Here is an 18,290-nt window from a genome sequence, read left to right on the forward strand (position 1 = left end):
TACATACTATTGTACATGGTAACTAAAATTAATTATGTATATATATATATTTTAAAAATGAAAATTTATTTAAGGGCTATCAGTTTTAGATGTTTTCCTGTAGTATCTGGTAATGCAAAGCCTATGTAATGGGGACAGTAGGTCAGGAACTTAAGGCATGCTGGTGCACTTATGCACACCCCCTTAGGGACCTTTTAAGAAACGTGCAAGGTCCATGGTAGACAGTTTAAGGTAAAAGGTATGGGGGTTAGAGAAACTAACAATGGATCAGGTAGAGTGTTCTAGACATTTACTACTCTATTGCTGAAGTCATATTTTCTGCAATCAAGATTAGAGTGAATTATATTTAGTTTGTATCTATTGATAGCTCTTGTGTTATTGTGGTTGAAGTTGGATATAGCATACTCCAAAAGTGGTGCTGTTGTTGTTGTTGCTAGTTGTGAAGTCGTGTCCGACCCATCACGACCCCATGGACAACGTTCCTCCAGGCCTTCCTGTCCTCTACCATCCTCTGGAGTCCATTTAAACTCATGCCTACTGCTTCAGTGACTCCATCCAGCCACCTTGTTCTGTCGTCCCGTTCTTCTTTTGCCCTCAATCTTTCCCAGCATTAGGCTCTTCTTCCAGTGAGTCCTTCTTTCTCATTAGGTGGCCAAAGTATTTCAGTTTCATCTTCAGAATCAGGCCTTCTAAAGAGCAGTCAGGGTTGATCTCCCCTAGGACTGACTTGTTTGTTCACCTTGCAGTCCAAGGGACTCGCAGGAGTCTTCTCCAGCACCAGAGTTCTCCAGCACCAGGTACTCCTGATTCATCCTATAACTATCGAGTGCTATATCCGTTTTATTTTATCCTTCACGATAGTACACAAATGGTTGTTTGGGTTTTTACAGACAAAGAGTTGCTATAAAATAATCCAGAAGGCAGAGGCAATAGCCAAAGTTATGAGGACAAGTTATGATTTCTGTATCATATTATTCAATGTTAATCAATAATGCCTGACCAATGTAACAGTGCACTAAAATCTGTCAAAATAAAAATTAAAGCTATTTGTACATATGTATTACAACATCTCACCTGCAATATATAAGAAGCATTTGGATCTGAAACAGTGGATTCGTTTTGTATTGTATTTTGTTGTGTGATTGCATCTTCTCTTTTACGTTCTTTTTGTCCTGCTTCATCATCATCATATTCATCCAAGCTCTAAAATAAAACAAATTAATATTTTCCAATTTGCACATTAAATCTGAAGTACCACATTCAGCAGACTTTGGCTATTACAAGATTTATATGGCCTTTTGGGTATTAACAGAAACCATTTGCCCCCATTAAGCTGCATATAATGAATGTATTGGTCTAAAGATTGCCAATTATTTGCTTGGTTAAATGCAATATAATACTTCAAAGGTAAAATGTATCTAGATATGTGATCTAGATAAATGTAAGAAAAGTTCTGAACGTAAGTTTTAAAAGAAAGGAATTGTTCAAGAGCAGACATTATAGAACCTTTTAATTAAAACTCCAATTGTTAATTTTAAAAATCATAACACCAATCCAAACAAAAAGATCAGAGGAACAGCTAAAATCTCAAACTAATAATTAAGTCTTCACACTGGTATTCTGATTGGATTGTGAAGACATCCAATGTAGTCTTTCCTAAACTGATAACCTTTATTGTTTATTAAATTTAAGTTATTAAAATTACATAAAGTTATTGAGTTATTAAATATAAGTTGCTAATTCCAACTCCCATCATTTTCACAATACCATGCACATGTTTCTGTCCAACATGCATGAAAAGCACCAGTATAACTGTTTTTACATAATGTTGCACCAATAAAATTATAACAAGTATTAAAAATACATTAAAAGGGCATTGAAATTGACCTATGGTTTTAAAACAGTATTTCTGTAATAGCAAATGTACTGTAAGAACTGTTTGCTTGCTGATCCGCTGGATGTTACTTGCTCCTAACTCCCTGCTGCTAAGGTCACAAAACTGACAACTATAGATAAAGTGACATGGATTTAATGGAGGAATAACCATAGGTAACTTCAGCTGTCAATCAACTTTTTGGCCAAGACAGATGAAATGGAAAACATTCTATCACATACGTATGTCTTGACTTTTGAGTGCAATATTATCTGAGATTTCTTTAAAGTGGCTTTTTTATTTTGGCATTTCTAACAATAGCCTATAGGTATGTAAGTAATGTGCATTTCAAAAAATGTCTTGAATTGGTGCTGAGTGACACCAAGACTTGAAATACAACACCAACACCTATAAGTAATCAATCTCTAAATGATGTGCTGCTGTCTAATGAAAGAGAAAAGAATAATTGACACAACTTAATCTTTATAAGCTACAATCAGTGGTGAAATCTGAACCGGTTTACTACCCGTTTGCTGGCTGTGCATGCGCGCACGCATGCACAGCGTACACCACGCACCAAATGCAAGGCACATGCGCACATGTGGAGTGCACACCAAAAGGAGGCATGGGGTAAGTAGAACAGTGCGCAGGGGGGATGATCAGCTGTGGCACGAATAGGTTGTAAAAAAATGCTTTTAAAAGTAAAAAAAAAGGCTCTGATAATCAGGCAGCTCAGCTGGGATTTTCAGAACTTTTTTTTACCTTTTTAAAGCATTTTTTAAAAGAAGCAGCAAGTGGGGAAGCGGGGAAGCGGGCAATTGGGTAGGCCTTGGCCAGGGGGCCCAGGGATTTTTGCTGCCGGTTCTCCAAACCACCCGCTGCCATCGCTACCGGATCAGCCGATCCAGTCTGAACCGGGAGCATTTTACCCCTGGCTACAAGCAATATCCACCATAGATGATTGGCTGCTTGGTTTACCAATATGTCCAGAGGTGAGAAATCTATGATTTGAGAACTTTAGAATAGTTATATATAGCTTAAGTCCCATCACAAGAAGCAGTTAATTTAACAGTGAAAAAAGAACTATTTACTGCCTCCAAATTGTAAAAAAAAAAAAAAAGACAACGAAGAAGATTGGTCATAGCTTGTTAACCTCATGGGAAACATGGGTATTTCATGTAAACCAAATCATGGCATTTCAGAATTCTGATACTTTTTTTAAAAAAATAAATTTTATTAAATATACAATTTAAAAACATTAGACATGGTGTGACTTGTCTGCTACATACATGGGTATTTCATGTAAATCAAGTCATAGCATTTTAGAATTCTGATACTTCTGTGTGCTTTAAAGTATACACAAATTAAGGAACAAAATACTGCTACATAATGTAAGTTATTTAGGCTCTTATGTTTTCTGTTTCACATTATTTCTTTAGCAATGGAATATACAGGTAGTCCTCGGCATATGACCACAATTGAGCCCAAAATTTATGTAGCTAAGTGAGAAATTTGTTAAGTGAATTTTGTCCCATTTTACAACTTTTCTTGACACAATTGTGAAGTGAATCACTGTAACTGTTAAGTTAGTAACACAGTTGTTTAGTGAAACTGGTTTCCCCATTGACTTTGCTTATCAGAAGACTGCAAAATGACCCCAGGACACTGCAACAGTCATAAACATTAGTTGTTAAATTGTCTGAATGTAAATCATGTGACATTGAGGATGCTGCAACGGTCATAAGTGTGAAAAATGGCCATGTCACATTTTTCAGTGCCGTTGTAACTTCAAATGGTCACTACGTTAACAACAACAACAGAGTTGGAAGGGACCTTGGAGGCCTTCTAGTCCAACCCCCTGCCCAGGCAGGAAACCCTACACCATCTCAGTCAGATGGTTATCCAACATTTTCTTAAAAATTTCCAGTGTTGGAGCATTCACAATTTCTGCAGGCAAGTCGTTCCACTTATTAATTGTTCTAACTGTCAGGAAATTTCTCCTTAGTTCTAAGTTGCTTCTTTCTTTGATCAGTTTCCACCCATTGCTTCTTGTTCTACCCTCAGGTGCTTTGGAGAATAGTTTGACTCCTTCTTCTTTGTGGCAACCCCTGAGATATTGGAACACTGCTATCATGTCTCCCCTAGTCCTTCTTTTTATTAAACTAGACATACCTAGTTCCTGCAACCGTTCTTCATATGTTTTAGCCTCCAGTCCCCTAATCATCTTTGTTGCTCTTCTCTGCACTCTTTCTAGAGTCTCAACATCTTTTTTACATCGTGGCGACCAAAACTGGATGCAATATTCCAAGTGTGGCCTATAACGTGAACTGTTATAAATCAAGGACTACCTGTAATAAAGTCCTTTCAATTGTCAGTATCAGAATTTTCATCCTTCCATTTTGTATTATTAAAATACTATTCAATTTGAGAGAACTTGAATAAACTATTCATTTAAATTCAGCAAGAATATCAAGATTGTTAACAGAACGATCTGAACTAAATGCTTATGTACAGAATAAAAACTACACACTGATACTCGTAAAAATGACAAATTCAGCAGCAAAATTATAATAAATTACATGCACATATATTCTTATTTAGTTCTCTACATATGCTATTACTAATTATACACTCAATTCAGACAGCAACTAATTAACCCTAATTAAATTGGAAAAGAGTTGCTAGTTGCAGACATTAATTTTATTTTACTTTGAAAATACTAAAACTCACAATCAATCCTTCCCTTTTAATTCTCACACCATTTACTTCTTTTCATTTTTTTAACCAGTGATAATTTCTTGAAATTAAGTCTTCTGAATCTCCTGCACATATTAGAAGACATATTAGACTGTTCATGCTGTTTATGTATTACTAAACTCTACCGTTTGTAATTAACTAATATTCAATTAGCCCAAATGGTGCATCATGGTGCAAAACATTTCAAACAAGATTCCTCAAACCTAACTTTAAAAACGCGTAAAAAATCTGATAACCATTACTCCTGTATAATTGAAATTTCAAGGGTCTTCACAACAGTATTTGCACAGTTGTGGTCACTGCAGCAACATCACAGTAAGCCATGTTACATGATTGTGATTTCCAACATACTCTGCCAGCTTCCTACAAGCAAACTCAACCGGCAAGGCAGCAGGAAGTCAGATATTTTTTCCTAGAAAGTTAATGGTTTTAAAAGGTCAATAAAAAAGTTAAACTCCATAATTAGGAAGGCTAGTATTGAGGGATTGGGAATATGTGCCATCACTTTGGACAACACCTGTTCATCATGACATGGGGGCTTATACCTTTTTTTTCTTTTCTATTTTTCTTTTACCTTTTCTTTCTTCAACTTTTAGATGTCTCTGATTTTCCAATCCTGGTCTTCCTTATTCTATATTACTCTTTACATATTTCTCTGTACTAGTTATTACAAGTTTTAATAAAATTATATATAAACATTATAGGTCTAGGAGTAATTAAAACAGTACAGCATCCAATCCAAGTCAGTCACCAGGACCAAGGGTTTATTCTTCCAAGTTTTTGGGCTCGTGCTAGAACCCATCATCAGGGAACTTCTCTCTCTGCATAATATGTACACTGGGCTGCTCTACGCATATGGCTCCTAGTTTTGTGTAGTGTTTAGTTGTTAACTGGGGTGTTGATGGCTGGCTATTAAGTTGTTAATTGGAATTTCTTTCTGCTGCACCCTTGGCTCCTAAGTACGTGATAGGCTGGTGATAAATCAGCACTCCTATTGACTGACAAGGGGCCCGTTTTATTTTATTTATTTATTATTTATTTATTATTTAAATTTTTATACCGCCCTTCTCCCGAAGGACTCAGGGCGGTTCACAGCCAGATAAAAAATACACAATAATACAATATAAATACGATTAAAATACAATTAAAAAACTTATTAAATTGGCCAAGATTAAAATTTAAGATAAAAACCCATTAAAAACCCATAAATTTAAAAACTAACCCAGTCCAGCGCAGATAAATAAGTGAGTTTTAAGCTCGCGGCGAAAGATTCGGAGGTCCGGAAGTTGACGGAGTCCTGGGGGGAGTTCGTTCCAGAGGGCGGGAGCCCCCACAGAGAAGGCCCTTCCCCTGGGCATCGCCAGACGACACTGTTGCGCCGACGGCACCCTGAGGAGTCCCTCTCTGTGAGAGCGCACGGGTCAGTGAGAGGTATTCGGTAGCAGCAGGCGGTCCCGTAAGTAACCCGGCCCTATGCCATGGAGCGCTTTAAAGATGTTCACCAACACCTTGAAGCGCACCCGGAAGGCCACAGGTAGCCAGTGCAGCCTGCGCAGGATAGGTGTCACGCGGGAGCCCCGAGGGGCTCCCTCTATCACCCGCGCAGCTGCATTCTGGACTAACTGAAGCCTCCGGATGCCCTTCAAGGGGAGCCCCATGTAGAGAGCATTGCAGTAATCCAGATGAGACATCACAAGGGCGTGAGTGACTGTGCACAAGGCATCCCGGTCTAGAAAGGGGCGCAACTGGCGCACCAGGCGAACCTGGTGGAAAGCTCTCCTGGAGACGGCCGTCAAATGGTCTTCAAAAGACAGCCGTTCATCCAGGAGAACGCCCAAGTTGCGCACCCTCTCCATCGGGGCCAATGACTCGCTCCCAACAGTCAGCCGTGGACTCAGCTGACTGTACCGGGATGCCGGCATCCACAGCCACTCTGTCTTGGAGGGATTGAGCTTGAGCCTGTTTCTCCCCATCCAGACCCGTACGGCTTCCAAACACCGGGACAGCACTTCGATAGCTTCATTGGGGTGGCCCGTGTGAAAAGTACAGCTGGGTGTCATCAGCGTACAGCTGGTACCTCACACCGAAGCCACTGATGATCTCACCCAGCGGCTTCATATAGATGTTGAACAGAAGGGGCGAGAGAATCGACCCCTGCGGCACCCCACAAGTGAGGCGCCGCGGGGTCGACCTCTGCCCCCCCGTCAACACCGTCTGCGACCGGTCGGAGAGATAGGAGGAGAACCACCGATAAACGGTGCCTCTCACTCCCAATCCCTCCAACCGGCGCAGCAGGATACCATGGTCGATGGTATCGAAAGCCGCTGAGAGGTCTAATAGGACCAGGGCAGAGGAACAACCCCTATCCCTGGCCCTCCAGAGATCATCCACCAACGCGACCAAAGCCGTCTCAGTGCTGTAACCGGGTCGGAAGCCGGACTGGAACGGGTCCAGATAGACAGTTTCCTCCAGGTGCAGGGGAAACTGATATGCCACCATACTCTCTACAACCTTCGCATGAGCGGGTTGGAGACCGGACGATAATTACCTAAAACAGCCGGGTCCAGGGAAGGCTTCTTGAGGAGGGGCCTCACCACCGCCTCTTTCAAGGCGGCCGGAAAGACTCCCTCCAACAATGAAGCGCTCGTAATCGCCTGGAGCCAGCCTCGTGTCACCTCCTGAGTGGCCAGCACCAGCCAGGAGGGGCACGGGTCCAGTAAACACGTGGTGGCATTCAATCTACCCAGCAACCTGTCCATGTCCTCGGGAGCCACAGGGTCAAACTCATCCCAGACAATATCACCAAGACCGCCCTCAGACGCCCCGTCCGAATCGCCACAATTTTGGTCCAGACCGTCCCGAAGCTGAACGATTTTATCGTATAGATAACCGTTAAACTCCTCAGCACGTCCCTGCAACGGGTCATCCGCTCCCCTGGTGAAGGAGGAGCGGGTCACCAAACAGGGCAGCTGGGCGGTTATCTGCCGGCGCAATGAGGGAGGAGGCGAGCAACGCCTCGCTTCCTCAGTGCCACTAGGTAGGTCTAGTATAGGATCTACCTAGTGTCCGATCAGCCTCTGAACGGCTGGACCTCCAAGAACTCTCTAGGCGTCTTCTCCGGCGTTTCATCCCCCTCAGCTCCTCAGAGAACCAAGGCGCCGGTCGGGATCTGCACCGGGTCAGAGGCCGCAGAGGCACGACACGGTCTAAAGCCGCAGCCGCAGCCCGTTCCCCGGGTGCGGGTAGTTCCTCTGCCGTGCCGTGAGCCAGACCCTCAGGGTTTTCCAGGCTTCAATCATTTCCCTGGCTATTTTTGTCCCTGCTTGGCCAATAATCAAGGCAGCTGCAAAATTGAATGTATGGCCTTATTCATTGCAATGTGAGGTACCAATGAATTCAGGTCTCACCTAACTACTCACTCATGCTCCCGCAATCTGGTGGTTAGTCTCCTCCCCATCTGTCCCACATAGTGGCAGGGACACTCTGTGCAGGGAATCTGTAAATTACATTTGAAGTTTCTCCACCACCAAACGGTCTTTGCAGTGCATGATTTGTTTTCATCGTAGAAAGAAGATGGCCATATACATAAACTTCTGAAATTAGCTAATTATCTTGAGAAAGATGCAAATAACATTTGGCTAAGATAAAAGACAGATCTAAATTAGAAATATATGAATAAGAGACTGTCATGTTTAATCAATACCAGATGATCACTAAACTGCCTTATCCCAGAGAAGAAATAAATGCAATTTTAAATACAAGAATTCATACAGGTCGACTTTGCTTAATAAGTGCCTTGTTTAGCAACTGTTAAAGTTACAATGGTGTGGAAAAATAACTTTATAGCCAGTCCTCGCACTTATGACCATCACAGCCCCCTTGTAATTAAATGATCAATATTAGGGTGCTTCACAACAGTGAAGTATTTGCAACTGTTGCAACATCTAGTGGTCATCCAATCATCATTTTTACACTTCACAACCAATTTTGAACAAGCAGAATTTATGGAGAAGGTGGCAAAAAATTCATGATCATGTGATGTTTTGCTTAATGATCCATGTTAGCTCACCTAATGACCAAATAAGAAGTGACATCATAAGTCCATTGGAATCATGTAATGTTTTGTTTAGCAACCGCATCATTTACTGATGGAATTGCCAATCCCAACTGTGGTTACTGTATGAGGATTAACTGTATGCTATGTGTGCCCCAAATCAGTACACAGGTAGCAATGTAGTCCAAGACTTCTGTCACATGCCAATTCCAGATTGCAGCCAACCCTCCAGCCAGATCATCCACCAACGCGACCAAAGCCGCCTCAGTGCTGTAACCGGGTCGAAGCCGGACTGGAACGGGTCCAGATAGACAGTTTCCTCCAGGTGCAGGGGAAACTGATATGCCACCATATCTACAACCTTCGCATGAGCGGGTTGGAGACCGACGATAATTACCTAAAACAGCCGGGTCCAGGGAAGGCTTCTTGAGGAGGGGCCTCACCACCGCCTCTTTCAAGGCGGCCGGAAAGACTCCCTCCAACAATGAAGCGCTCGTAATCGCCTGGAGCCAGCCTCGTGTCACCTCCTGAGTGGCCAGCACCAGCCAGGAGGGGCACGGGTCCAGTAAACACGTGGTGGCATTCAATCTACCCAGCAACCTGTCCATGTCCTCGGGAGCCACAGGGTCAAACTCATCCCAGACAATATCACCAAGACCGCCCTCAGACGCCCCGTCCGAATCGCCACAATTTTGGTCCAGACCGTCCCGAAGCTGAACGATTTTATCGTATAGATAACCGTTAAACTCCTCAGCACGTCCCTGCAACGGGTCATCCCGCTCCCCCTGGTGAAGGAGGGAGCGGGTCACCCGAAACAGGGCAGCTGGGCGGTTATCTGCCGACGCAATGAGGGAGGAGGCGTAGCAACGCCTCGCTTCCCTCAGTGCCACTAGGTAGGTCCTAGTATAGGATCTAACTAGTGTCCGATCAGCCTCTGAACGGCTGGACCTCCAAGAACTCTCTAGGCGTCTTCTCCGGCGTTTCATCCCCCTCAGCTCCTCAGAGAACCAAGGCGCCGGTCGGGATCTGCACCGGGTCAGAGGCCGCAGAGGCACGACACGGTCTAAAGCCGCAGCCGCAGCCCGTTCCCAGGCTGCGGCTAGTTCCTCTGCCGTGCCGTGAGCCAGACCCTCAGGGTTTTCCAGGCTTCAATCATTTCCCTGGCTATTTTTGTCCCTGCTTGGCCAATAATCAAGGCAGCTGCAAAATTGAATGTATGGCCTTATTCATTGCAATGTGAGGTACCAATGAATTCAGGTCTCACCTAACTACTCACTCATGCTCCCGCAATCTGGTGGTTAGTCTCCTCCCCATCTGTCCCACATAGTGGCAGGGACACTCTGTGCAGGGAATCTGGTAAATTACATTTGAAGTTTCTCCCACCACCAAACGGTCTTTGCAGTGCATGATTTGTTTTCATACGTAGAAAGAAGATGGCCATATACATAAACTTCTGAAATTAGCTAATTATCTTGAGAAAGAAGCAAATAACATTTGGCTAAGATAAAAGACAGATCTAAATTAGAAATATATGAATAAGAGACTGTCATGTTTAATCAATACCGGATGATCACTAAACTGCCTTATCCCAGAGAAGAAATAAATGCAATTTTAAATACAAGAATTCATACAGGTCGACTTTGCTTAATAAGTGCCTTGTTTAGCAACTGTTAAAGTTACAATGGTGTGGAAAAATAACTTTATAGCCAGTCCTCGCACTTATGACCATCACAGCCCCCTTGTAATTAAATGATCAATATTAGGGTGCTTCACAACAGTGAAGTATTTGCAACTGTTGCAACATCTAGTGGTCATCCAATCATCATTTTTACACTTCACAACCAATTTTGAACAAGCAGAATTTATGGAGAAGGTGGCAAAAAATTCATGATCATGTGATGTTTTGCTTAATGATCCATGTTAGCTCACCTAATGACCAAATAAGAAGTGACATCATAAGTCCATTGGAATCATGTAATGTTTTGTTTAGCAACCGCATCATTTACTGATGGAATTGCCAATCCCAACTGTGGTTACTGTATGAGGATTAACTGTATGCTATGTGTGCCCCAAATCAGTACACAGGTAGCAATGTAGTCCAAGACTTCTGTCACATGCCAATTCCAGATTGCAGCCAACCCTCCAGCCAAATTATCCTCTAGATCCTCAGAGAAAACTTGAAGTTTCCTCTGGAATCCAATTGAGTCCATCAATTATCTGTGACTCCTCTTGGATTTGAGGCTCCTCACTAAAAAAGCCTGTGGCAGATGTGGCCAGCAAGTATTTTGTACAACTCCATCTAGTGTACAGATTGTGCTCATTCCTGGTCCAGAAATCAACACTCATTCATGCTTTAGTCATTTCTTGACTGGACTATTACAATGCTGCCGAAGACCATCTAGAAATTCCAGTTAATTTAGAATGCAGTGGCAGATAGTCAAGGATGCATCTAAGTAAGTTTGCCCAGTAATACTCTGTGCACTGCACTAACTCTCCAGGTGGATACCTATTCAGAGACAGGATATATTACATCATAATCTGTCAACAAATCAAAATTGATTCATCCAGATAGAATGTAAACAATGATTTACAATAACAGAAGTCATACATCATTCATGTGGCTCTTTGGACCATCTATTGTGGCTCCCTGTTGGATGATCCTACCACTGGCTGGCCCCTTGCCCTCCTCTCCCAGTCACTCCTCACCTGAAACGGTAAGGGATGGAGGCGGATGGAGACTTGCTCCATATTCCAGAGTGGGAACAAAGTGACGCTGTATGTGCCTCTTCTTCCGGACCTTGTGGGTGCTTCACGCACCTTGGTCGCTCGGGGAGACACGCGACTTTCCTACCCAAGACACTGGTTCGCCCCAGTTGCGGCTGACACCACTGCTCTCGCCGCCTCCATGGCCTGCTCGCTGCTCTTACAGCGCCTTGCCCAGACTTAAATTTAGCATGCTTCACAATGGGAGAGACGGCGTCCCTTCCTCTTCCTGGAGTCCCTTACGACGCAGAGCATCAGCTGTAGCTGGGCTAAGCCAGTGTCTCGGGCAGAGAGAAAGTCGTGCGTCTCCCTGAGCGACTGAAGTGCATGCAGTGTCAACAAGGGTAGGAAGAAGAGACAAATACAGGGGCACATCACTCCCGCTCTGGAATATGGAGCAAGTCTCCATCCGCTGCCGTCTCCCTTACCTTTGTAGGCAAGGAGTGACTGGGAGGGGAGTGGGTGAGGGGCGGGACCAGCGGTGGGTTCAGCTGGCAGAAAGCCACAGCAGGGGGGATGAAAGAGCTTCATTTATCTGGGAACCTGAAATGATTCTTGATTTAAATGATATGTTTAAAAGTACCCAAAGAAGAACAACATCAGAAAAAAAAAAACCCAACCCTCACCTGTTTTTGGAAATGGTTCAAGGGGGAACACACACAAAAAAGAGAGAGAGAGACAGAGACAGAGATGAGGGAGAGAGATGAGAGAGAGAGATGAGAAAGAAAGAGGGAGAGAGAGACAGAGAGAGAGAGAAACCCATTTTCCAGAGAAAAGGAAATATCAGGAGCCACAAAACCTGGGGAGGTGTGGTTGGGTGGGGGTCATGTGACTGGGTGGGGGTCATGTGACTGGGTGGGAGTGAGTGACATCAAGTTGGCCACACACACCCAGGTTTTGTGGCTCCCGGTGTTTTCTTTTCTCTGGCTCTTTTGTTTAAGGTTGCAGACCCCTGCATTAGACCATGGTTAAGATCTAGGCATGTTACTCTAATCACATTGAATAAAGGATGTGAATTAAACATTTAAATTAAAAGCCAGAGTTCAAAGCATGAAGAAATTATAACTATGAGCATACAAAATTTTTCTTTACTTGTAGATATTTTGAAAAGCACAAGTTGCTTTGTTTTTCTTTTAAAAAAAAGATACTTCCAAGAACTTTATATACTGTATTTTCCAATTTGACAGGTAGGAAAGGTGAGAGAGAAAAAGAGAAAGCTAGGTATAACAGGGTCAGTTTTGTTTCCCTAATATTGTGGTGTCTTCAAGTCCTGTACTTTGTTTCCACATCAGCAAACAGAAGCATGTATGACAGCTTACTTGAGGGAAACTAATCTAGAAGTCAGAAATCTTTTTTAGGAAATGGGTTGCACAGTATTGGACATGCTGTAAGAAATAAACATTAAAGTAAAAACATAACTGAAGCTTTACAAGATTTCATGAAAGAACACATACCCTTCAAGATTTTAATCATTTTAAACAGTTTAACTGATTTAAAACTGTTAAACTGATTTTAAAAATTCAGATTCATCCAGGATTGTTGCAGCTACAGTGCTGATTCCCATGATAAACTCATTCCTAAACTGGTTTTGATCAACAAGCTCTTCTCAAATGTGTCAAATTATTTCCAATTGCTTACTTTTGCTAAGAGCTATTACTAACAGGTATTCCTGTGAATTTTTGTTTATATTAAAGAATTATGAAAAGATGAAATTGATTCAACTTGTTTTTATTCCACATGTACAGATTTTTCAGCTGCTGTTTCTCCAAACAAAACTAAGTAGTCAAAGTTACATTTTTGGCTTTATACTGGGTTTCTTGACTGTAATAAATGTTCTAGCATACATTTCTGGTTTGAATCAAACTGATGACATCTGATAGAAAACATTAGCAAAATTATGATACCAAAGAGCATACAGAATCAAATTTCCTGCTATTGCTTTTTAATCAGTTACTTTTCATTTTCCTTTCCTACATATTTTTTAGGATATATTTCTGGCTGATCTCCAGGATAAAAGAATTTGAGGCTTAACGTAGCTTACTAAAAGATTATCATTTACATTGCTGTCTGTATATTAAAAGATAAGACAAATCCAGTATCTGCTGTCTTCATGGACACAAAAATATAGGTTTGGTTTTTTTTTGGTAGCAGCAATACTGAAACCGTTTTCTATTAATTTCTTCCTCCCCCACTTTCCAGTCTTAAAAGGTTTCAAGCTTATAGCCTTGTTATTTTCTGTAGGTTTCTCATTCAAGCACTAACCTGGCCTAACCCAGCTTAATTTCTGAACAAAGATAAAGTTAGCAAGTTGTTGCTACCTGGTCTCTGGTATAATATAGATAAATTTCAAGGGATTAACTCTGTTTCTATATACTGCAGACAAAATAGTATGAATTTTAACTATTGAGTCCAAGGTTCAATACTACTTTACAGCACCCACACCTCTGCAAATAAACATAGTTAATACAAAACGGTTTTAGAACCGTCACTACAAAAGCACTGCCATAATTAAAAATACAACAGCACCATCACATATTCCATAATAGTAAGTGCAATCAATTTTTTCTGTCCAGAGTACTAAAACGTGTGTTTAAATTTTTCAACTGTACGGAATATACTGAAATAATTTCTCTTAGAAGAAAGACAGCTGAACCAGCATCTGAGGGTGAAAAGGAATGTTTTCACAGGCAGAGTTAGTAAATACCATTGGTCTTAACAGACATTCTTCCTTAAATGGAAGCTAACACTGACTAAGCTAAAAAAAAATATTTTCCTACAATAGATGTTGCAACCCAGTTATTAACCTTTGCAACACCTTCAACTGGAATACATGAAAGCTATACATGTTGTAATTTTTTAAAAATATATTTTTCATGTCATAGTTTGAAAAATTCTGTCATTTTTCATTTCTATGTGACAAAGAAGAGCAAAGGTTTTGCTATACTTAAATGTTATCATGGCAAAAACAGTACATAAATGGATTTACATAAGCACCAATCTTACATTTCTGTATGTATAGCTATACATATTAAGTGTATGAAAGAGAACACACAATCTTTTAAATGTAACATTTCTAAGTGTTAAGGGCATTTTCAAGGAATTAGAAATGACCATTTAGAATGCTAAAACTAGTTTTAATATACATAATCCAGCTGCCTTTTAGCATGAGACTATTTTAGGATAGCCATGTAATTCAAACCAATAAGAGAAGGAAGAGATAAAAGACAGAGGTTTTGGAAACAGGTCTTATTGTTATTGTTTTATATATTTATATGCTTGCTTGAAAGTGCCTTATTTAGGCTGACCCTCTGCTGCTGGAAGAATCTTTAATCTGGCAATAGTTTATGTCAGTTGGATAGGGTGGGAATCTGCTACACTTTCCAATATACTATCAAAAAAGCCTGTTCCATTTACTGGATAAGATTGTGAAAGTTGTATATAAAGTAATGTACGGGAAGTTTAAGCAAAGAGGCAATCAACAAACAGGTTTTCCTTCCCCATTTTACTGGGAGAAGCTTCAAAAGGCCTCTCATTAATAATCTCCAGCACCAAGTACAGGTTTATTGCTTTGTATTTCTTTACTGCACTACCAGTGACAAATGGATTAAAATTTAATTGAAAGAATTTGGCAAAACATTATTATCTGAGGTTAGTTATAATTGAAATTAACCTAAAATCTCCCTAGATTTGCAAGTTCTATCTTGCTAGGAGAAGCAGGAAGAAAAATGGAAGTCTCCTTCCACTTTAGATTAAGTATAATTTAGCATGTTAACAAAACCAGAAAGTGTCGTTCATCTTACATACTGCTAGACAAGAAAGGCCAGACTCAACACTAATATTTAAATCCTTGACTTGAACCCACAATTAGGACCGAATTGCCATTATTACGTTGATGGAGTCATAAAGCAAAATATCACATGACCACATTGACTTACAATGGCAATCGTGGCATTCCCCAATGCATTTGGGAGCAAACAGGACCGCCTTCTGCCGCCGTTTGCCTCCCACCGTCCCGTGCGCTCTCACAGGGAGGGACTCCTCAGGTTACCGTCGGCCAAGCAATGCCGGCTGGCGACCCTCAGGGGAAGGGCCTTTTCTGTGGGGGCTCCTACCCTCTGGAACAAACTCCCCCCGGGACTCCATCAACTTCCCGACCTTCAGACCTTCCGCCGTGAGCTGAAGACATATTTATTTCGTCAAGCAGGACTGGCATAGGATTTTAGAATTTTAATTCTTGTTATTGGGGTTTTAATTCAATTGGTTTTATTGTTTTATATGTATTTTATATAGGGCCGTATTTGATAGGTTTTTTAATTATTGTTTTATTATATTTATTATTATGGTTTTATATGGCTGTCAACCGCCCTGAGTCCTTCGGGAGAAGGGCGGTATAAAAATCTAAATAAATAAATAAATAAATAAATAAAAACAAATGTTTGCTGGAGCTTGCTGGGCCAAGCTGGGGATCCATGTGGTGCTGGAGAGAGAAGGCAGCTAAGGGAATGAATGCTCTCTGGCACTTGCTAGGACAGTTGAGATTTCTCAGGGCGTGGCAAGCTAAACCAGAGCTTCAGTTCTGGATCTGATCGGAACCCCACAGGGCAGGTTAACAGGGAGTAAAAGGGCATAAATGGGGAAGGGAAGATAGGTGGGTGGGAGTTGGATTGTCCCTGTAATTTAAGTATGAACAGGCTGCCAAATGCCTGAATTTTAATCATGATTGTAAGGATGCTACAATGGATATAACTTTGGGTACAGATTGTGAGTCCATTTCTTCAGCACCATCGTAAGATCGAATTAATGACTGTCACTGAATAAATGACTGTAAATTAAGGACTATCTGTAATTTAACCAAAAATTCAAGTAAAGGTAACAAGTCTGGGTAGAGGCTTTGTAACTTTCCATTTTTGTAACTTTCAGTTGTCTTTTAGAAGCAAATCTTTACATGGTGATTTATTTTATATAAATATGTAACAGGAAGTCATGTTTGTTTTTCAATAAAGGCATGTTTCTATCACAGAAAACAATAGCCAAAAAATCCAGTTAAATAGCTATAGCATATCAGTAGTCCTCAATTAACAATTGTCCTGTTTAACAACCATTTGAATTTATGACAGCACTGAAAACACTATTAGAAAATCCATGATTTTCTAAAAAGGAGAAAACAGCATTAGATACAATTAATAGTTCTGAACTTATGACCACTCATTTAGTGGCTGTTCAAAGTTACAATGGTATTGGAAAAAGTGATTCATGATCGTTTTTTTAAAGTTATGGCCATTGCAGTATCTCCATAGTCATGTGATCAAAATTCAAGAGCTTGTTAATTGGCATGTATTTATGACAGTTGCATTCTTCCAGGGACACTTTTGTGACTGTCTGACCAGCAAAGTCAATGGGGAAGCCAGATTCAATTAACAACATGTTACTAACTTAACAACTGCAGTGAATTCACTTCACAACTGTGGCAGGAAAGGTCATAAAATGGGGCAAAACTTACTTAACTGTCTTGATAAGCATCAGAAAATTGGCCTCAATGATGGTCGTAAGTTAAGGATTATCTGCAGCTGCAATATACTGCGGTAGTAAACAAAATATAGCCGAAATGCTTCACAGTGCAAATTTTTTAGTGTGAAGATAACATGCTTACAGGGTTTTTTTCCAATTTTATTTGTTTTTAATTTTTACTGTAATTTTTACTATCTTTCATCACCAGGCCTGCCACACCCAAATGGGACACCTAAGATAATAAATCTGTTTTAGGCATCCAAATTATATTTGCTGATACTGTCTTCTTCCTTTCAGCCAGGATTACAGAAAACAAGACCAAAAGAAGGTAAACACTTTTCCCTTTTTGCTTGAATAAAACAAGGGTAACTTAAACAGGTCAATTTTCACTTATTAAATAGCTTGTAACAAATACAGATCGCCAGCTGGACCTAACCAGGATCCACCTTTACTGCCAGTTAATCCAATAAGCACTCTGATTTCCCTACGGCCATGATGGTGAATCTATGCCATGCATGCCCAAAGTGACATACAAAGTCATGTCACCCAGCACGCGTGGCCATGCCTGTTTGCCTTCCGGGTTTCTGGCACACATGTGTATGCAACAATCAGCTGTCCTTCGCACATGTGACAGTGCCGATATGTGCATGCACAATGGCCAACTGATTGTCGGTGCACATGCGTGCCAGAACCCGGAAGTTCAGCTTTTCCGGAGTGCAATCCCTTTGCACATGCAGCAGTATCAAAAACCGCCCTGCATGTGTGCACCGGCCAGCTGATTGTTGGGCATGTATGTATGCTAAAACCTGGAAATTGGCTTTTCCGGAGCGTGGCCCTGACGAGCGCATATGCACGTTTCCACGTGACCTTTTTGGCACTCAGTGCTGAAAAGGTTCATCATCACTGCCCTAGGGCATACCTAACTTGAAGTCCTAAAGACTGGAACCTTTACCCTACCCTCAGCTCGCCTCGAAAACCAATACAGGAAAATTCCTTATCCAGAAAGACAATATGGGTGACTCTGGACACCCATAAACAAGGGAGCATGTGCTTCTCCAATGCCAAATACTACTGAGGTATCCATACTAGCCTCATCTCATCAATACTGTATAAATACCCACAGCACACAAGACAATTCTGCATCTCCCTGCTGCTTTCAGATATCAACTGTGCTACAACATGCAATGTTGCTACCTAATACCAACATGATACAACATGCAATGTTGCCAAGTTTATTTATTCATTTATTAGATTTGTGTGCCGCCAATCTTATCTAGAGTTCTGTTGTGGCTCCAGGCCCCCTCCCCCCGGGCCTGGCTTCCTGCCAGAAAGTGA

At 41.4% G+C, this 18,290-nt stretch overlaps 1 protein-coding gene across 1 annotated transcript in view; it reads right to left on the minus strand.

Annotated features, from left to right (window-relative positions):
* The window catches only part of PAWR (pro-apoptotic WT1 regulator), a 59,514-nt gene that overhangs the window by 15,101 nt on the left and 26,123 nt on the right, over positions 1-18,290 (minus strand). Inside the window, exon 3 of the mRNA XM_058190688.1 lies at positions 1,075-1,203. Coding sequence (XP_058046671.1) covers positions 1,075-1,203 — 129 coding nt within the window. The remainder of the gene's footprint in view (positions 1-1,074; positions 1,204-18,290) is intronic.

The sequence above is a fragment of the Ahaetulla prasina genome, chromosome 7 (assembly GCF_028640845.1).
Source record: "Ahaetulla prasina isolate Xishuangbanna chromosome 7, ASM2864084v1, whole genome shotgun sequence".
In the NCBI taxonomy this organism is placed as follows: Eukaryota; Metazoa; Chordata; class Lepidosauria; order Squamata; family Colubridae; genus Ahaetulla; species Ahaetulla prasina.